Genomic DNA, 21,364 nt, shown 5'->3' with positions numbered 1-21,364 from the left:
TCATTTTTCCCGTCTGTAAAATGGGGCGATAGAGGCCACCGATCTCAGAGAAGGGAACTGCAGTGCCTGATGGCAGAATCCCAAACAGCCTCCTCCACAGCTGCCCTGGACCCCCATCTCTGGAGGGACACCCCAGTTCCTTCAGCAGTTGCCCCAGGACAGAAGGCAGAGTGCACTCTGAGTCTGGGCTTAGCTGCCTTGTGGCTGGCTTGCTCTGCCTCCATCCCCTCATCTGTAAAACGGACCCAGCGTGGTGGGACTGAAGAGGATGCCACGTGGTAATACCGGAGACCACAGAAGCTGGACATTCAGTGAGCATCACAGCCCAGAGGTGGCCTCAAGTTTGCCAGGGTCACTCTGACGAGACGGCCTGTCCAGGTCTGGACCTTGGGCACCTCACCACTTCATCTGCTGGTGCTGCTCAATTACTGCAACCCCAGGCCTGTCCTGGCCCCCTTGGCGAACTTGGCCTGGCAGGGCCCCAACCACAACTGCCCACGCTGGACACTAGAGGCAGGGAAGCGGGGGACAAGGTGAATTATGCCTGCTTCCCCAGGGCTGGGGTCTGACTTTCCTAGGCCCTGGCATTTCTGCCTTCGTGGGCCTCTTCTGCCTTTGTCTGTGTTGATATAAAGACAGGGATGAAAAAAGGATGATGTTCTCTTCATCTTTTTCTTCTGATTTTAAAAGAAATTACGTTTTCCTGGATCCCTCAAAGTACCAGGGCCCAGGCATTGCGGCTGTTGTTTCTAATGAAGTGGGTCTGGCCACGCCTCCCAGCGAGCTGCCAGCCCTGGCCCTCTTCCTGTAAGGAGGTGCCCGGTGGCTTGCCCCGGAAGCCCCGCGGGGGGAGGCATCGCAGCTTCCCTCCCGCCCAGCCCCGCCTGCATGCAGGGCTCCAGGCCCACAGAGGAGCCTCCTAGGAGGCAGAGATGTCCACTCCCAAACCCCTGCTGCACACCAGGGCCAGACTGGGGGGGGCGGGGAGGGGGGAGGGAGCAGAAGAAACCTACCCGGGCCCTCCTTTTTTATAAAGGAGACCCTACAGAACAGAGGGCCAGTGGCTGCCCGAGGGATTCACACGCAGGGCCAGATGAGATGTGGGTGCCCCTCCCGTGCTGGGAAGCCTCCGGTTAACTTGCGCCTCCCTCTGTCCGATCCCAGAGACCCCACCTGAGCCTGGTCTGCTGTCCTCCCTACCTGGCCCCCAGCTCCTCCCTAGCCCCTTCCATGCCGCCCGCCCCACCCCACCCCACCCCCGCCCACTCTGCTCAGGATCCTCTGTGGCTCCCACTGCCTTAGGATCCAGTCCAAGCCTTTTACCTGATGCTCAAGGCCCCCGCTACCTGACCCTGTCCCACCTCCATGACTATGCACACATTTCCCCTCATCCTGGGCAACTCGATGTGTCCAAGGCTGACGGCTCCAACACAAGCAAAGCCCAGTCAGTCCAGGAAGGAGGCATGGAAAACACCCTCCCAAACCCCAGAGGATGCTCAGAGGTGACAGGGTCACCCTGCTTGCCAGTTGCTTAGGCGCCTGCGTTCTTGACCACTGTGTCGTTCGGCGTCTCAATTCCAAGTGTGATTCAGATGGAGTTATTTCCCTCTTGTTTTATCTGCGTGTTTACCTTCTTACGTGATAATTCGTATTTAAAGGAACTGGAAAATATAGACAAAAGGAAAAAAATAAAGTCACCTGCTCTCCCATCACCCACCGTCAACACTTAGAGAGTCTTTCTGTGCCTTTTTCTAAGCATCTAGGCACACGTTCCTTTGCATGGATGCCTTCAGGTGGTACAGTCATTGGTTCTGTAAATTTGTTTTCTTCCCCTTACAATAAATCAAAAACCTCTTTCTACTTCATCAAACATTTGCCTGCATTATTTCTCTTAATTGTGAACTGTTTCAAACAAACAGAAGCATATATCGAACAGCCCTATACTGATTCGCCTGCTAGAGAGAGTGGGCATGACGGCCAGGCCAGAGGAAGACCCCTGGGAAGATGAAATTGAACTCTCTGGGGCACAGACTGGCCTCAGCCTCCCTAAGCATTGACAAGAGTCCTCTGGGGCTGGCCGGAGGGCAAGGCCGGGGTGCGGCTCCCCTATCAGCGCGTACGGCAGGGCGGCGGAGTGGGCATTCAGTACATAGCAGTCAGAGGTGCGCGGGTGGTCTGTCTTCTTGCTTTTGAGCTCACTGCCCCTGTGTCCAGCTCTCAGGAGCACTTCTGTGGACACTTCTGTGAGGTGGACCCTTCTGTGAGGTGGAACAGTGTCCTTTGCGGAGCCAGGTAGCAGGGCATGGAGGGGAGAACAAGGGCTCATCAGACAGTGATCAAGACAGCCAAGGGTGGACGCGCGCCTAGGCCAGGCTCGGCGGATATTCAGCTTTTGTTCTTTTTTTCTTGGCTGTGCTGGGTCTTCTTGGCTGCACGGGCTTTCTGTGGTCGCGGTGAGCCGGGGCTCCTCTCCAGCTGTGGTGCTCCGGCTTCTCACTGCGGGGTTTCTCCTGTTTCGGAGCACGGGCTCTAGAGCACAGACTCAGGAGCTGGGGTGCACAGACTTTGTTGCTCCATGGCACGGGGAATCTTCTTGGATCAAACACGTGTCCCCTACATTGGCAGGTGGATTCCTGACCACCGGACCACCAGGGAAACCTTCAGGAGGCAGTCTTAAAGACAGCAGAGGAGGTATCTTTTCGGAGATCTTGCATTCTACCCCATGGCTGACTTGAAGGATGCTTGACTGAGTGACAATTCCAAGTTAGAGATCCTTGCCCCACGGCATCATGAGGACATACTGATGAGCCCGCTGGAGCCCTTCTGCGTTCTGAGCCTTTCTGTGTAAAACCTGTTTTGTTCTTCCTGGGCGGTTTTAAGCTTTTTGTCCCCAGAGTTCTGGAATTCCATACTGATAACTCCTCGATGTGGGTCTAATTTCATCCATGGTGCCAACTCTCAGGACGCTCATATCCTTTATTTTTCAGAAATTACAAGTTTTGGTTTCCTTCCTTCCACCTTCTCACGTCTCTTTCTTGAATCCCTGTTACTCAGAATCCTGGACTTCCTGGGCTGGTCTTCTAACTTCCTTTCCTCTCCTATTTCTCATAATTTGCTTTTTTTAAAAAAAGGAAAAACTTTTGTGAAGTTTCTTCAACTGTCTCTTCCTGGCCCTCTATTGATTTTTTTATTTTTTTACTTTTTTTTTTTGCATGTGGGATCTTAGTTGCTGACCAGGGATCAAACCAGTGTCCCCTCCATTGGAAACATGGGGCCTCAAGCATGGGACCTCCAGGGAAATCCCTCTATTGATTTTTTAAATTCTGCTGTCTTATTTGTTATTTCCAAGGCACTGTTTTTTGGTTTGTTTGTTTGTTTTCTGAATGTTCTTTAAAGAAAAAACTTCCTGTTTTTTTTTTTTTTTTTTCCACTGATGCAATGGCTTCACTTACCTCTCAGTTATCAAGGGTAGTTTTCTTAAAACAATTACTTTCTTCTCTCAAGATAGTCTTTGATTCCTATCAGAGATGTGGAAGAGATTTTCAGGTTAAGACATGAACAGAGGACATGCTGTTCTTATTTTTTATTTTATATTGTTGCTACGATTTATTTTTGTTATTGTTATTTTTATTCTTTGCCACACTGCGCCATTGCAGAATCTTAGGTTCAATCCCCACCAGGGACTGAAGATGGACCACAGCAGTGAAAGCACCAAGTCCTAACCACTGGGCCACCAGGGAATTCCCACGCTGCTGTTTTATTTATTTATTTATTTATTTACGTTTCTGTATGTTAGAGGCTCTCCTCAGATGTTTGGGGATCTTTGGCTTGTTGTTCATGATTAGAAGAAAAAGGAAAATAAGTCTACGGATGGTATATGTTGAATTAGCTTCACTGTGACTTGAACTTGGTGGCTGTTCGGTAACTTCCTGGTCTGTCAATATCCTCATCTGTGTGTTAGATATTTGTTTATTTATTTTTGGCTGTGTTGGGCCTCAGCTGCAGCCCGTGAGATCTTCTGTTGTGGCACGCAGGCTCAAGGGCAGCTTTCTTCAGACAGTTACTTTCTCTTCTCATCATAGTCTCTGATTCCTATGCATTGTTGTTATTTTTTAATTTCTGTAGCTCTGCTCAGCTTGAAGAATCTTAGGTTGTGGCAACCAGGGATCCAACCATCATCTCCTGCATTGGAAGGCAAATTCTTAACCACTAGACCACCAGGGACGTCCCTGTCAATATCTTTAGGATTTTCTTCTTGGACTGGGCACAGTACCCAAGGGCCCTCCGGCTCTCGCCTGGAGGGTAGGGGTCTGGCTGCACATTTCTGGGAGCCCATATGGGGGGAGCATGGGCAGAGTCTCTGCATTCAGCAGTCAGTACCCACTGTTCCAGGACGGTCCTCACATTCACCCCTGTCCCTTGCTTGCCCAGCCCTTACCAAGGCTAAGAATTTGCCAGAATGAGGGAGAGCTAGAGAGAGGAAAGATATCTAAAGATCTGTCATCTTCAAAGACACCTTCAAGTAGTTCTATTTCAGCCTTTTTAACCCTTAGATCTACAAGTGGCTAGCGCTGCCAGTTCCTAAGCATTTGAAAATTCTGTTGGATGAATAAGGGCTGGTTCTCGGCTCTCAGCTGTCTGCAGTCTGCTAAATCAGGTAATACTGGGCATCCTGCTTCCTAGCTGGAAGAGATTCTGTTGCTAGGGCCCCCTTTCCTGTTCTCTCTGTCCTGTGGTTTATGTCTTTAGAAGACTCCTCTTCTGTGGGTTGATGGGCTTCTGGGGGCAGCGTGTCCCCTGTTTATGTCTTAACCTGAAAATCTCTTCCACATCTTTGAGGACACAGCATTGTATGGACTTACTATCATTAACTAATCACCTTTAGTTGGATATGCACCTCATTTCCATCTTTTCTGTGTCAAAAGCAAGGGGCCTATACATGTCCTAAAAGCTATGTCTTTGCTCATCTGATTTTCTCAGGACAAGCTCACTTGGGAGATGATAATGTGAGTCCACCTAGATCTTTCTCAGTCTGAGATGTGGAGTGAGTGAATCTGTGTGTGCCCGGGGTGTGTGTGTGTGTGTGTGTGTGTGTGTGTGTGTGTGTGTGTGTCCAGAGCTCCTTAGAGGCTGGCAAGGGAGGAATGGGGTGTAGATACAGGTGAGCTCAGAATTAGATTCTTTCTAACCCAGGCTGGCACCACCACCCAGAAACCAGATAATCCCAATCTCCAGTCCTTCTGTCACTAACCATCTGCCACTCAACCTTTGAGACTTTGTCTGAAAAGTGAAAATGAAAGTTGCTCAGTTGTGTCCGACTCTTTGCGACCCCATGGACTGTAGCCTACCAGGTTCCTCTGTCCATGGAATTTTCCAGGCCAGAATACTGGAGGGGGTAGCCCTTCCTTTCTCCTGAGGATGTTCCCAACCCAAAGATCCAGCATATGTAAATTGAGGATAGTAATAGCACCTATTTACCATAGTGTTCAGTTCAGTTCAATAGCTCAGTCATGTCCGACTCTTTGTGACCCCATGGACTGCAGCACACCAAGCCTCCCTGTCCATCACCAACTCCCGGAGTTTACTCAAACTCATATCCATTGAGTTGGTGATGCCAACCAACCATCTCATCCTCTGTCATCCCCTTCTCCTCCGGCCTTCAGTCTTTCCCAGCATCAGGATTTTTCAAATAAGTCAGTTCTTCGCATCAGGTGGCCAAAGGATTGGAGTTTCAGCTTCAACATCAGTCCTTTCAATGAACATTCAGGGCTGATTTCCTTTAGGATGGACTGATTGGATCTCCTTGCTGTCCAAGGGACTCTCAAGATTCTTCTTCAACACCACAGTTCAAAAGCATCCATTCTTCGGCCCTCAGCTTTCTTTATAGTCCAGCTCTCATATCCATACATGACTACTGGAAAAAAACATAGCCTTGACTAGACAGACCTTTGTTGGCAAAGTGATATCTCTGCTTTTTAATATGCCATCTAGGTTGGTCATAACTTTTCTTTCAAGGAGTAAGAGTCTTTTAATTTCATGGCCGCAGTCACCATCTGCAGTGATTTTGGAGCGCAAAAAATGAAGTCTCTCACTGTTTCTCCATCTATTTTCCATGAAGTGATGGGACCGGATGCCATGATCTTAGTTTTCTGAATGTTGAGCTTTAAGCCAACTTTTTCACTCTCCTCTTTCACTTTCATCAAGAGGCTCTTTCTTTCTTCTTCACTTTCTGCCATAAGGGTGGTGTCATCTGCATATCTGAGGTTATTGATACTTCTCCTGGCAGTCTTGATTCCAGCTTCTTCTTCTTCCAGCCCAGCATTTCTCATGATGCACTCTACATATAAGTTAAATAAGCAGGGTGACAATATACAGCCTTGACGTACTCCTTTTCCTATTTGGAACCAGTCTGTTGTTCCATGTCCAGTTCTAACTGTTGCTTCTTAACTTGCATACAGATTTCTCAAGAGGCAGGTCAGGTGGTTTGGTATTCCCATCTCTTTCAGAATATTCCACAGTTTGTGGTGATCCATACAGTCAAAGGTTTTGGCATAGTCAATAGCAGAAATAGATGTTTTTCTGGAACTCTCTTGCTTTATTGATAATCCAACGAATGTTGGCAATTTGACCTCTGATTCCTCTGCCTTTTCTAAAACCAACTTGAACATCTGGAAGTTTACAGTTCATGTACTGTTGAAACCTGGCTTGGAGAATTTTGAGCATTACTTTACTAGCCTGTGAGATGAGTGCAACTGTGTGGTGGTTTGAGCATTCTTTGGCATTGCCTCTCTTTGGGATTGGAATGAAAACTGACCTTTTCCAGTCCTGTGGCCACTGCTGAGTTTTCCAAATTTGCTGGCATATTGAGTGCAGCACTTTCACAGCATCATCTTTCAGGATCTGAAACAGCTCAACTGGAATTCCATCACCCCCACTAGCTTTGTTCATAGCGATGATTCCTAAGGCCCATTTGACTTCACATTCCAGGATGCCTGGCTCTAGGTGAGTGATCATACCATCATGATTATCTGGGTCGTGAAAATCATTTTTGTATAGTTCTTCTGTATTCTTGCCACCTCTTCTTAATATCTTTTGCTTCTGTTAGGTCCCTACCATTTCTGTCCGTTATTGTGCCCATCTTTGCATGAAATGTTCCCTTGCTATCTCTAATTTTCTTGAAAAGATCTCTAGTCGTTCCCATTCTATTGTTTTCCTCTATTTCTTTGCACTGGTCACTGAAGAAGGCTTTCTTATCTCTCCTTCCTATTCTTTGGAACTCTGCATTCAAATGGGTATATCTTTCCTTTTCTCCTTTGCTTTTCACTTCTCTTCTTTCCACAGCTGTTTGTAAGACCTCCTCAGACAGCCATTTTGCTTTTTTGCATTTCTTTTTTGGGGGGATGGTCTTGATCCCTGCCTCCTGTACAGTGTCATGAACCACCATCCATAGTTCATCAGGCACTCTATCAGATCTAGTCCCTTAAATCTATTTCTCACTTCCACTGTAAGGGATTTGATTTAGATCATACCTGAATGGTCTAGTGGTTTTCCTTACTTTCTTCAATTTAAGCCTGAATTTGGCAATAAGGAGTTCCTGATCTGAACCACAGTCAGCTCCCGGACTTGTTTTTGCTGACTGTATAGAGCTTCTCCATCTTTGACTGCAAAGAATATAATCAGTCTTATTTCAGCATTGACCATCTGGTGATGTCCATGTGGTGTAGAGTCTTCTCTTGTGCTATTGGAAGAGGGTATTTGCTACAACCAGTGCCTTCTCTTGGCAGAACTCTATTAGCCTTTGCCCTGCTTCATTCTGTACTCCAAGGCCAAAGTAACCATAGCATTACTGTGAGGAATTAAAACAGGCTAATATTTGAAAAATATCCAGGGCTCTGTTCAATGTAACAGATGTTTACTGAAAGCTTACAGTGTGTCTGGGCTGTAGGAATTATTAACATAAAAGTGTTAATCACAGTACTGGTGGTTAATCAAACACAATAAAGAACATGGAAACGTTTCAAGCACTTTTCCACAGCTAGGATGAATATTACATTGCGCTAAGTTGCTTAGTCCATAAATGTTTATGAGGGCTCAGGGTGCGGTGTGCTGTTTTCTTCCTTCCCGCGCGGGTTTAAATTAGCACGTGCCCCGGATCCCAAAAAGCCCAGGCACCAGTTTCAGATCCTGGGCGGGAACTGGTACCAGCGGAACCTTTCTCCCCGCTGGTGCCTCGGCCCGCCCGGCGGGAAATACGTAAAGGACCGCGCCGCGCCGCCGGATGTCGGGCCTCGGTCGCCCCGGTGACGAGCTTGGGGGCCGGGTTCCCTCACCATGAGTGTCCGGGTCGCACGGGCCGCCCGGGCCTGGGCCCGAAGCGTGAGCGGCCGCCGCGGCTCCTCGAACTGGCCGCGGCCTCCGCCGGCTGCTGTGGACGTGGCGGCGCTGCTGCGAGAGGCGACCGCGGCGGACGGAGGGTCCCAGGACGCGAAGGCGGCGGCGGGACGGCGGGAGCCGGGCCAGTGCTCTGTGCTGCTCTTCCCCGGCCAGGGCAGCCAGGTGGTGGGCATGGGCCGCGGGCTGCTCCGCTACCCGCGCGTCCGCGAGCTTTACGACGCCGCCCGCCGCGTGCTCGGCTACGACCTGCTGGAGCTGAGCTTGCGCGGGCCGCAGGAGGCCCTGGACCGCACCGTGCACTGCCAGCCCGCTGTCTTCGTGGCTTCGCTGGCCGCCGTGGAGAAACTGCATCACCTGCAGCCGGCGGTGAGGCCCCGGGCTCCCCGCGTCCGACTTCGGTTTGGCAGTCCTTCCTGAGGTCCCACCTGTGCCCGGCGCTGTTGTAGGCGCAGGAGATAAACTGGCGTGAGCAAAACGAGAATCGGTGCTTGCGTATTAGGGCAGGGAGATAGATCAGTTCAGTCGCTCAGTCGTGTCCGACTGTTTGCGACCCCATGGACTGCAGCACGCCAGGCCTCCCTGTCCATCAGCGACTCCCGGAGCTTACTCAAACTCTTGTCCATCGCGTCTGTGATGCCATCCAACCAATCTCATCCTCTGTGGTCTCCCTCCCGCCTTCAGTCTTTCCCAGCATCAGGGTCTTTTCCAGTGAGTCAGTTCTTCGCATCAGGTGGCCAGAGCATTGGAGTTTCAGCTTCAGCATCAGTCCTTCCAGTGAATATTCAGGGCTGATTTCCTTTAGGATGGACTGGTTGGATCTCCTTGCAGGGAGATAGATAGCAGAGAATAAAATATACTGTGAAAATTGCCTAGTGTGTGAAGGGAGTAAAGGGCCGGGTTTCGATTGTAAGTGATCCTTAATCATTTAATGAATTACTAAACGGTTTTAGAAGGATGAACCTTTATGAAGGGTCGTTGAGAAGATGATGAAAGTATCCCTTCACTTGAAGTTGTGGGATGATTTAATATCAAAACATTAAGACAGAGCTTTACCCCATTTCATCCTCACCATAGGTTGGTAGCATTATTTTATGGATGGGTAAAGAGGACAGCAGAGATAGTAATTAGCTTAAGGGGTCCTGTGAAGTCGTGATAATAACGTTCATCCAGTGTTTATCCTGGGCCAGGTCTGTGCTGAGCGATTTAGAGCTCTTATCTCCATGTAATTCTCTCTTAGCAACCCTGTGGGGGATAGGTCTGTGCTCTGCCCATTTCACAGATCAGATGAGATAACTGAGGCAAGGAGGTTAGGGAACTCTCCCAGGCTGAGCATCAGATCCTGCTCTCTGACTCTGAAGGTCATGCGCTTAACTTGTGTACTTAGTGCCCTGTGTCTCCATCGGCCTGAGAGGCAGAAGCAGGAGAGTCCAGAGCCCTGGGTTGGAGTCACAGCTTATCCACGGAGTCCAACGGCAGGGTTTGACCTCCACTGCCAGGGAAGTTCCTCATCAGTAAAGGGCTGGTCAGTGATGGTCGAGGCCACTTCAGTGTGTTGTCCTCCTGCTGGAGCACCAGGCCAGCAGACCCTGGCTCACTGAGCCACTGAACACCGTCAGCACACAGGTGCAGAGCCCCAAACTGAACTCCCCCGAGAATTCGGCCTCATGTTCTTCTGCATCTGTCCCTGCAGGTCATTGAGAACTGTGTTGCTGCTGCTGGATTCAGCGTGGGAGAATTTGCAGCCCTCGTGTTTGCTGGAGCCATGGAGTTTTCTGAAGGTACACGGGAAGGGTTGATTTCATGCACAGGGTGTTGTCTTGCTGGGCCCACTGAGGAAAGGGGCACTGCCAGAAACAATTCTGGACCTACTCAGGATTAGAGAAGGGGACACATGGGTGGAGATGACAGTGGGATCTGAGGACCAGATTTCACCTGATTTTAAGCTTGAACAATTCATCAGGGAATTCCTTTCTCCTTATAGTCTTGTGAAAGCATCTTGCTTTTCTGTCTGTCCCACTGTTCCTGTGCATTCTTGGTCCACTCATGGACCTCCAGTGCCTGTCATGTGGTAGATGCTCAGTAGGTACTCATTAAGTGAAAGAGAGTAAATCAGTGTTTGGTCTTGAGATTAGTTTCATTTCTTAAGGTTTTTGTGTGTAAACAGGTAAACATTTTGCTTATAGTTAATTACAAAGGACTTGAATAGACATGTCTCTAAAGATCTACAAAGAACCAAAGAGTATATGACAAGATGTGCAACATCACCAGTCATTCACTTCAGTTCAGTTGCTCAGTCATGTCCAACTCTTTGCGACCCCATGGACTGCAGCACGCCAGGCTTCCCTGTTCATCGTGAACTCCCGGAGCTTACTCAAACTCAAGCTCATGTCCATTGAGTCGGTGATGCCATCCAACCATCTCATCCTCTGTCATCCCCTTCTCCTCTTGCTTTCAATCTTTCCCAGCATCATGGTCTTTTCAAATGAGTCAGTTCTTCGCATCAGGTGGCCAAAGGATTGGAGTTTCAGCTTCAGCATCAGTCCTTCCAATGAATATTCAGGACTGATTTCCTTTAGGATGGACTGGTTGGATCTCCTTGCTGTCCAAGGGACTCTCAAGAGTCTTCTCCAACACCACAGTTCAAAAGCATCCATTCTTCGGCGCTCAGCTTTCTTTATGGTCTAACTCTCACATCCATACATGACTACTGGAAAAAACCATAGCCTTGACTAGACAGACTTTTGTTGGCAAAGTAGTGTCTTTGCTTTTTAACATGCTGTCTAGCTTGGTCATCACTTTTCTTCCAAGGAGCAAGCATCTTTTAATTTCATGGCTGCAGTCACCATCTGCATTGGTTTTGGAGCCCAAGAAAATAAAGTCTCTCACGTTTCCATTGTTTCCCCATCTATTTGCCATCAAGTGATGGGACCAGATGCCATGATCTTAGTTTTCTGAATGTTGAGTTTTAAGTCAGCTTTTTCACTCTCCTTTTTCACTTTCATGAAGAGGCTCTTTAGTTCTTTCTCGCTTTCTGCTGTAAGTGTGGTATCACATGCATATCTGAGGTTATTGCTATGTCTCCCCGAAATCTTGATTCCAGCTTGTGCTTCATCCAGCTTGGCATTTTGTATGATGTTCTCTGCATATAAGTTAAAGAAGGACAATATAAGCCTTGACATACTCCTTTCCCAATTTAGAACCAGTCTGTTGTCCTATGTCCAGTTCTAACTGTTGCTTCCTGACCTGCATACAGATTTCTCAGGAGGCAGGTCAGGTGGTCTGGTATTCCCATTTCTTTAAGAATTTTCCATAGTTTGTTGGAAAGGCTAGAGATCCCTTCAAGAAAATTAGAGATACCAAGGGAACATTTTATTCAAAGATGGGCGCAATAAAGGACAGAAATGGTATGGACCTAACAGAAGCAGAAGATATTAAGAAAAGGTGGCAAGAATACACAGAAGAACTATATAGAAAAGATCTTCATGACCCACATAATCATGCTAGTGTGATCACTCATCTAGAGCTAGACATTCTGAAATGTGAGGTCAAGTGGGCCTTAGGAAGCATCACTATGAGCAAAGCTAGTGGAGGTGATGGAATTCCAGCTGAGCTATTTCAAATCCTAAAAGATGATGCTGTGAAAGTGCTGCGCTCAATATGCCAGCAAATTTGGAAAACCCAGCAGTGGCCACAGGACTGGAAAAGGTCAGTTTTCATTCCAGTCCCTAAGAAAGGCAATGCCAAAGAATACTCAAACTACCACACAGTTGTACTCATCTCACATGCTAGTAAAGTAATGCTCAAAATTCTCCATGCCAGGCTTCAACAGGACGTGAACCATGAACTTCCAGATGCTCAAGCTGGATTTAGAAAAGGCAGAGGAACCAGAGATCAAATTGCCAACATCCGTTGGATCATTAAAAAAGTGAGAGAGTTCCAGAAAAACAACTACTTCTGTTTTATCAACTATGCCAAAGCCTTTGACTGTGTGTATCACAACAAACTGTGGAAAATTCTTAGAGCTGGGAATGCCAGACCACCAGCCATTAGGGAAGTGCAAATCAAAACCACAGTGAGGTACCACTTCATGCCCACCAGGATGGCTTTGATTTAAAAAACAAGAGGAAAATAATAAGTGTTGGCAAGGATGTAGGAACCTCACACTGATGAAATATAAAGCAGTGCAGCCATTGTGGAAACAGTTTGGGGGATCCTCAAGTTAAACATGGAATTACTTTGTGACCCAGTAGTTCTGCTCACAGGTCTGTACCTAAGAAATGAAAACACATGTCCACACTGGAAAACTTGTACAGAAATGTTTGTAACAGTGTTATTCATATTCATTTTCAAAAGGTAGAAATGATCCAAATGTCCATAATCAGATGAGTAGATAAACAAATTGTGGTAGATTGATCCAGTGGAATATTATTCAGCCATAAAAAGAAAGAAAATACTGATGTGGCAGCGTGGATGAATATCAGAAACATGCTAGGTGACAGAAGCCAGACACAGAACTCATTTTTATATGAAATGTCCGGAATACATAAATGCATAGAGACAACCGATTAGAGGTTATGCGGGGTGGAGAGAAGGAGAAATGGAGAGCGGTTGCTCGGTGGGGGTGGGGTGATTTGTGGGCTGATGGGAAGGTTTTTTTGGCTGTGCCGGGTCTTTGTTGCTGCACGGGGGCTTGTCTCTAGTTGCGGTGCACCGGCTTCTCATGTTGCAGAGCACCGCTCTAGGGTGTGGGCTCAGTAGTTGCTGCCTACAAGCCTAGCTGCATGACAGCATGTGGAAGCTTCCCAGACCACGGACTGAACCTGTGTCCCAGCCTTTGCTGGTGGATTCTTAACCACTGGACCACCAGGAAGGTCCTGTACATGCTGGATACCACAAATACCGCCGCATTTGTGCACTTAAAACTGGTTATATTTTATGTGAATCTCACCTCTTTTTTTTAAAATGCGTTATAGAAAGAAAACCTGGTCAAGAAAGTGAAAAAATTTTTCGTATTTCTTCATCCTAATAAAGATACTTTATAGAAATATAGTTTAATGTGTACAAAATTTGCAGAATTATTGACATGTGTTTTTTCACTTGACAGTTTGCAGTTATTTAATGCCTGCCTGGGAAGGTATCCACGTTTCTGTGTATGCTCTCCTGCCTCCTAACACGGGCTCTTAATGTGTTTGCTCCACAGTTCTGCTTGTGTAAGGGGCTAAAACTCCAGCACAGACATACACAGTGCTGGGAGAATGAAGATGTGTTGAGAGAAAGGTTGCAGGGTTTGTTCCTCTGACCTTGTTGTCCCATCAAACCCTGGACTCATCCCTTAATTGCTTCTTGGTCTGATCATCTCCTCCCCACCAGGGAGCAGGCCCAGAACCAGGGCGACGCTATCCAGTAGTTGCAGTCCATTCTTTTTTCTTCATTTTTTACTGAAGTATAGTGGATTTACAATGTTGTGTCATGAAACTTCAGTGAAGTGATTCAGTTATATATATATACCTTTTCATCTTCATTTACCTATGGCTTATCACAGGGTATTGTGTCCGTCCCCGTACATCATAGTTGGTGTCTGCGAGTCCCAAACTCTCGGTCCTCCTCTTCCCCACCTCCCCTCCCCCTTGGCGGCCACAAGTGGTCTGTTCTCTGTATCTGAGTCTGTTTCTGAGGCATGTTCATTGGTGTTGGGGTTTTTTTAGTTGTTGTTTCCATATTTTATTTATTTATTTTTGGCTGCATCAGCTCTTTGTTATAGCACGTGGGCTTCTGTCTAGTTGTGGCTTAGTTGCCCTGCCGCATGAGGAATGCTAGTTCCCCTACCAGGGTTCAAACCCGCATCCCTGGCATTGGAAGGCAAATGCTTAACCACTGAATCATCAGAGAAGTCCCCCTGTGTCGTATTTTAGATTCCGCGTGTGACTGATACCATATGGTACTTGTCTTTCTGACTTACTTCACTTAGCATGATAGTCTCCAGGTTCATGCATGTGGCCGCAGATGGCTTTATTTCATTCTTTTTAGTGGCTGAGTGGCTCTCTATTGTGTATATACGCACCACGTCATGTTTATCCGTTCACCTGTGGACACGGGCTGTTTCCGTGTCCTGGCTGTTGTGAATCGTGTTCAGTCCGTTCTCACATCACGATCACGGGAGCTGCCTCCCCAGGCACACAGCCCTGTCCTCCCACTTCACACCTGAGCCACACTGAGCCCGGAGCCCTGCTTTCCAGCTCATCTGCCTTGCCAGTGTCGAGCTCTCCAGTGAGGGCAGTCATGCTTGATTTACGATAATTATGTCATTAAAATTCATGTACTTGTTTGTAGTTTGTACATCATTCCAAGCATCTAAAGGTTCTTAGTTATTTTCCTTATTCAGTGCCGTTTCTCTGAAATAATTTGTAGTTCCCAGTTTTCACTACAGTTCAGGCAGGCTAGATATTATTGTCTTCATTGTACTAGCCAGAAATTTGGCCTGGAAGGAGGTCATGAGTTCCCTTAAGTGATGCAGCTCAAAGTCTCTTCCTTTCCACCCTATGCCAGGGCTTCTCAGCAGCACTGTTGACGTTTTGGGCCAGATGACCCTTACTTGGAGGCTGTTTATCGTAGGCTGTTGAACCGCATGCCTGGCCTGTGCCCACTAGATGTCAGTGGCCCCCCCCAGCACCCCGACGATCAAAAGTTGTTTCCAGACACCGCCCTGGGGGGAATCACCCTCCTGCCCCAGCCAGCTCTCGGCAGGAAGCTCCGTGGGTTCATCTGCGCTGTGCCGGGACTGTGCCTTGCTCCCTGCTGGTTGGGAACCGTCTCTGTGCAGTCGGATCCTTGGAGCGGCGACTTGCGGGCTGGCAATGGACCCCAGTGCCCGCCTCTCCAGCTTTGTTCCTCGGGTCTGGGCTTCCCTTCTCGATCACATGCCCTGATTTTTCCAAATGCACTTCTCTCCGCGTAGGTCTGTACGCAGTGAAAGTTCGAGCTGAGGCCATGCAGGAAGCCTCGGAAGCCGCCCCCAGTGGTATGCTGTCCGTCCTCGGCCAGCGTCAGTCCAGGTTCGCCGTCGCCTGTCTGGAAGCCCAGGAGCACTGCAGGACTCAGGGCATAGAGAGCCCCGTTTGCGAGGTGTCCAGCTACCTCTTTCCTGACTGCAGGGTGATCTCAGGACACCTGGAGGTTGGTGTTGGCAGGAGCAGCCTTCCTAGAGCCCGGTCCGGTGCAGAAGGTGGAATTACTGCCTACCCGGCGGCCCGCCGAGCCTAGTGGGCGCACTGCTCAACCCTGGTATTGGGAAGTATCTGAGGGCCGGCGTGTCTGGTGGAGCGAGCGCTCCAGAGAGAGGCTGGGTAGTATCCCCACTCTGCCACGTGCTCCAGGGATGAGGGAAGACGGAACCCTGGGCAAATCCCCAGCCCACATGGAAGGTAAAGGGGCTGAACCGAGTCATCAGCAGGGCCTCCCTGTGATACGCTCTGGCCTCCTCACAGCCTCTCATCTCCTCGCTTCCTCAGGAGCAGCTGTCTCCTGCTGGGTTGCACTACCCTGCTTTTCCTGAGGTGTCTGTTTTTGCACCCTTTCCTCTGTGCGTCCTTCCACCCACTGCCGACATCCTTTCTCGGGTAGAGGACACACAGCTCAGTCAGGGTTCCTGCCGTCAAAGGAAGGCTGGCTGTGAACGGAAGACTCCAGGTCTCGGGGCACTGTAGGGGTCAGGCTGGCTACCAGATGGCCCGAGGACGCGGCCCCAGGAGACCTGTGCAGAGGGTGGGGTTGCCAAGAGCAGGGGCATCCCAGGCCGGGAGGCACCCCATACAGAAGGGGCAGTTCTGTGAGCCCGGCTGGGGCCTGTGGGGTGCAGAAGTCAGGCCGGTGCTTCCCCGTCTTGGCTCAGCTCATCCAGTCCTCAGGGCTGGTCCTGTGTTCTGACCAGGGCGGCTTCGCTGCAGGAAGCTGAGGCAGAGAGGCCAGCGCCCGTGATGGTGGAGGCGGGAGGAGGGCTCACATCTGTTCTCCACTCAACCGTGCTGGGCTTCTCCCCTCGGTAAGGCCTTGCCAGTCGGTGTACAGGGGTCCTTCTGTATCTTCTCTGAATCAGGGAGAGCCAGCGGGTTCCTCCTGGGGCCATTCTGAGATGACGGGAAGATCAGCTGCAGTGGCCCCAAGTTCGTCACGAAGCTGGCTATTCATTCCCACTAGTAGCCTTAGAAGGAAGCCCGGAATGGGCCAGGAGGGGCAGGTGTCTCCCTCTCGGGCTCCCAGACAGGTGGGCATCCAGTCCAGGCGGTGACTCCCGGGCTTCCCAGATTCAGCCTTTTGGTGCCGCGGGAAGTACTGTAGCAAAGAGCTCAGGTGCAGCAGGCTCCCCAGGCAGCGGAGCTCTTCCCAGCGGTCGATGTGGAACAGCTTGCCCTCTGCTAGACCTGGACCTGGGCTGAGCGCCAGGCACAGGAGCCTCTGGACCCTGGGACTGTGGCCTTTGATGCCTGGAACTCGAGTGGGGTGAGTCCAGAGACTTCCCCCGGAAAGACTTAGACCCCGGCAGTGAGGCAGGAAGTGCCACTGAGTAGCTGTCTCCATAGGGGCCGGTGATCAGACAGCTGCAGGTGAGGTGGGAAGGGCTTGGGCTGTGGAGTCCACGAAGCCTCTGTTGAGACGCACCAGAGGCACATCCCTCGGGGTGATGGAGACGGATGGAGTGTGGTCCTGGGCTCGAAGCCCCAGGTCAGGCTGGACTCTGCTGCAGTGACGGCCCAGCCCCCTCTGTGCTGCCCACACGCGTGCATCACCCCCCGTGACGGTTCGCTGTGCTGGGCTCTGTCCCACGTGGCTTTTGCTCCAGGGCTCAGACAGCTCAGTGACCTTGGTGTGGAATAGACAGACTCAGGGCACAGGCTAGTGACCTCTTACGAGCCACGGGCTGCACCAGCCTTGCCTGGGCACGGGCTACATTCCTGCAGGGCGGGGCCCACGGGGCGGGCCAAACAAGCACCATCCAACCGAAAATATCAGCCCCGCCTCCCCTCTGTGGGCACAGAGAGCTCCCCCGCTATATTTATTCATGTTACCAATCCCAGGGCTCGGTAACAAGGCAGTAATTGCTAACCCTTCTGTAGGGCTTGTATGCCAGGCATGGTTCTTATCGCAGTCCTGAGATAACTATTGTTGTTATCCCCATTTTGCAGGTGAGGAAATTGAGGCATAGATGGATAAAGCAAAATTTCCCAAGGTCGTTCAGCTACCATGACTTTCCTTGACTCTTTGGGATCAGCTAGCCCAGCTTCTGAGCAGGCCATGGGTGGCGTCAGGTTGGAGAGCCGCAGCAGACGGTTTAGTGCATAGGAAGCCCTTTGCTGGATCCCAGGGAATGGCTGTCAGAGTCGTAGGCATTGTGCTGTGTCCTGAGGGCTCAGGATCTCTTAAGAACATACACTGTTCAAAGATATTTGCCAAGTATGTTGTGGTTCTGAGTCTGGGCCTGTTAGTCCCAGAGGCCCCTCTGGACAGAGGAGCCTTCGGGGAGTGAGTTCGGGCTGCAGGGAAGGAGAGCTTTGGTCTTCTCTAGAGAAACCCCAGATGAGAGTTTTCAGACCCTGGATTGTGAGATGAGACTCAGAGCCTCCTGGATTGTCATCTTAAAGTTTACGGAGTAACAAGGAAACAAGCTTTAACAGTTATGATGAGTAGCAGGATTAGATAGCGCTTTTATTGTGTATCAGATCCTTTCACACCTCCTGTCTGGTCACTTCCCAGCAGTCTATGAAGTAGATGAAATTGCGCTCACTTCACGGATGGAATAAAGAAGTTCAGAGACTTGCCGGGGGCCGCTGAGCTAGTGAGTGCTGGAGCTGGAACAGGACTGCGGTTCCCGGCCTCAGCTCTCTCTGAGGCCCAGGATGGTCACCTGCCCAGGCGGGGCATGCAGATGGTCAGAGGGGCTTCCGGGACACCGACTTTGCAAGTGTGCGGGGTGAAGTACATGCGTGGGTGTGTAGAGATACACACATTCTCTACAGAGGACTGATGACGTCAGTCAGTGGTGACCGCCTCACTGTGTGTTTCTTCCCCTGAGATTCGCTGGCTTACACCTCCCTTCTTGTTTCTCCCAGGCTCTGCAGTTTCTCCAGAAGAATTCCTCTAAGTATCACTTCAGACGCACCAAGATGTTGCCAGTTAGCGGCGGGTTCCATACCAGCCTCATGGAGCCGGCCGTGGAGCCCCTGGCGCAGGTGTTAAAGGCGATTGATGTCAAGAAGCCCCTGGTTTCCGTGCACTCGAACGTCGACGGGAACAAATACATGCATGCCAGGCACATCCAGAAACTGCTGCTCCAGCAGCTGGTCTCCCCGGTGAAGTGGGAGCAGACGATGCACGCCATATACGAGAGAAGGAAGGGCACCGCGTTCCCCCAGACGTTCGAGGTGGGGCCCGGGAAGCAGCTGGGCACCATCCTGAAGAGCTGTAACCTGCAGGCCTGGAGGTCTTACAGTCATGTGGAGGTGCTGGAGGCCGACGAGGACCCAGAGCAGCCGCTGTAGGGCCTCCCGCGGACCCTGGCGTGGATGGGCTGTGACCGAGGAGGACTCGGGCTCCGGGGGGCTGAGCCCAGCCTGGCCTTCCTGTCAGGCCACCGCCTCTGCGTGAGCGGGAGGATAGTGTGCTTTGAATGCCCTGTGGAAAGCACTAGAAACGAGTGCTTCTTCACACGCCGGTGTCCATCTCTCCCGTCCTTGTCTGAGCGCTGGGGAGTTGCAATGTACTGGTTCTGTGCAGACCAGTGGGTTCCACCCCCGCCTCCTGGGCAGACCACGTCGCCTCCCCAGGCCCCAGACGGCTCCTCCCTAGGCAGAAGTGTTCTGAGGCCCGGGAAGGCCTGGCCTGCGGCCGTGTGGGCGCCGTGGGCCTTGGCTTGAGGCCAGCGCCAGACACCCTTCTTTGCTGGCCCAGCCTCCTCTGGACACGATGCAGCCAAAACCTTAGCTCCTGTGCCCCCTGAATCCAAAGGGCTTTAGGACCCAGCGGGCCTTGGCAGCCATTCTGTCCCCATCACTCAACAGTTGGGAGCCGGTGCCCCCTGTGTGTACTTCCCAACAGAAAGCCTCGAGTGCCTACTGCGTGCCAGGGAGCGAGTCTCTGCCTTGGTGGGGAGGAGGGTCCTTCAGCAAGGCAGGAGCGGCCTGGGGAGGGCGGCCGGGGGCCCTGCGTCCTCCCCCACCCCACGTCACCCCTCGCGACTGCAGTCGCTGTGCCGGCTGTGTGCCCAGGGCCGCGTCCAGCTCGGGCCGCCCTCCGAGCGTATCCTCAGTCTGCCCCACACCGGGAGCACGCGCAGGGGCCCGCTCCTGATACCAGTATTAAATGTGATCAGTTCTCAACTTCTGGGGTGGCTTTTTCATTACACAGTGATACTGCGAAAACCTCACTGGGGATGAAATGTCTGAGCTCGTCTTGAAACGTCGCTCGTGTGGGCATACGTCAAACCCTGGGTAGAATGTCTCTTTTGTAATTAATTGAAGTCTAGTTAATCTATACTGTTGTATTAATTTCTGGTATACAGCAAAGTGATTCAGTTAGGTATATTAATATATATACATTCTTTTTCATATTCCTTTCCATGATGGTTTAATCACAGGATAACCATATCGTTGCTAGTGCTGTACGGTACGATCTTGTGTTTTATCTATCTTATATGCAGTACTTTGTATCTGCGAACCCCAAGCTCCTAAGGGTCTCTCATTTTTAATTTTGTGGTTCTCAGCTAGAGTGCTGTTGGTCTTTGAGCAGAACCAGCCTTCACTGTGTGGGATGGTCACGTGCTCGTGGGCCACTGTCCTGGCGCCTAGCGATTGCATGCCAGTCGCATTTCTGGGCATTGTGACCCCAGACACGCCCACCCGTGTCCACAGCCCACAGCCCTCCCACAGCTGAGAATCACTGCCACAGATCCTTGTTTCACCAAGGCCTAGGTTTGCATGCCCTTTGGAGCACAATGAAGAACTATTTCTTCAAACTTTTATTCAGTTCAGTTCAGTCGCTCAGTCATGTCCAACTCTGTGACCCCATGGACTGTAGCACGCCAGGCCTTCCTATCCTTCACCAACTCCTGGAGTTTACCCAAACTCATGTCCATTGAGTCAGTGATGCCATCCAACCATCTCATCCTCTGTCGTCTCCTTCTCCTCCTGCCTTCAATCTTTCCCAGCATCAGAGTCTTTTCCAATGAATCGGCTTCTCATCAGGTGGCCAAAGGATTGAAGTTTCAGCTTCAGCATCAGTCCTTCCAATGAATATTCAGGACTGATTTCCCTTAGGATGGACTGCTTGGATCTCCTTTGTTTTGTTAAAGAATTTCAGATCTTCACAAAGAACTTTGTTAGTTTGTATTTTATTTATTTTATTTTTGGCTGTGCTTGGTCTTCATTGCTGCACAGGCTTTCTCTAGTTGCCATGAAAGAGGGCTACTCTCTAGTTGCGGTGTGCGGGCTTCTCACTGCGGAGGCTTCTCTTGTTGGGGAGCATGGGCTCGGGAGTTTTGGCATGTGGGATCTTCCCAGATCAGGGATCGCACCCATCTCCTGCACTGGCAGGCGGATTCTTTACCCCTGAGCCCCCAGGGAAGCCCTCGTTACTTTGTGAACAGTTGCTGAGTCTGCTGGAGCCCCCTTGGCTGAGAGTTGTCAGTAACAGGCAGCCTGGGAGACCATGCCGTCTCAGCGGTCCGGTCCAGGCGCAGGCGTCTGGCTGTGCCTCGGGTAGCTCTGAGGGGCACAGCCCCACGGGCGGGCGCTGGAGGGCGGGCCGTCCAGGCTGCAGGCCTCGCTGCTCCTCCGGGCGCAGCTCTTAGTCTCAGGGGCCGCCCAGTAGGAGTCCTGTGGCCAGTGGGTAACCGAATGTCACCCTGCCCTCTGCCTGACAAGGACAAGCCGGCTCTCCCTTTTGGAAACTGGAGAGTCGTTTCTGGTGTTGCTGTGGACTC

General features: G+C 50.6%; 1 protein-coding gene across 3 annotated transcripts; it reads left to right on the top strand.

Moving 5' to 3' along the window:
• The first annotated feature begins 8,279 nt into the window (after nt 1-8,279).
• Nucleotides 8,280-19,763, top strand: MCAT (malonyl-CoA-acyl carrier protein transacylase). 3 transcript variants are annotated; one of them, XM_065945107.1, is made up of 4 exons: nt 8,281-8,760; nt 10,085-10,172; nt 15,350-15,516; nt 18,498-19,763. In XM_065945107.1, the coding sequence occupies exons 1-4, from the start codon at nt 8,332-8,334 to the stop codon at nt 18,924-18,926; spliced, it is 1,113 nt and encodes a 370-aa protein (XP_065801179.1). In that variant the 5' UTR covers nt 8,281-8,331; the 3' UTR covers nt 18,927-19,763. The 3 variants fall into 3 exon arrangements, with proteins under 3 accessions (XP_065801184.1, XP_065801179.1, XP_065801170.1); XM_065945098.1 differs by having other exon boundaries at nt 8,282-8,760; nt 15,350-15,567; XM_065945112.1 differs by lacking the exon at nt 15,350-15,516 and having other exon boundaries at nt 8,280-8,760; nt 18,498-18,681.
• Nucleotides 19,764-21,364: the final 1,601 nt, after the last annotated feature.

This window comes from Muntiacus reevesi, chromosome 1 (assembly GCF_963930625.1).
Source record: "Muntiacus reevesi chromosome 1, mMunRee1.1, whole genome shotgun sequence".
Taxonomy (NCBI): Eukaryota; Metazoa; Chordata; class Mammalia; order Artiodactyla; family Cervidae; genus Muntiacus; species Muntiacus reevesi.
Note: the sequence above shows the minus strand (reverse complement) of the source record. Positions and strands in the feature narration are given on the sequence as shown.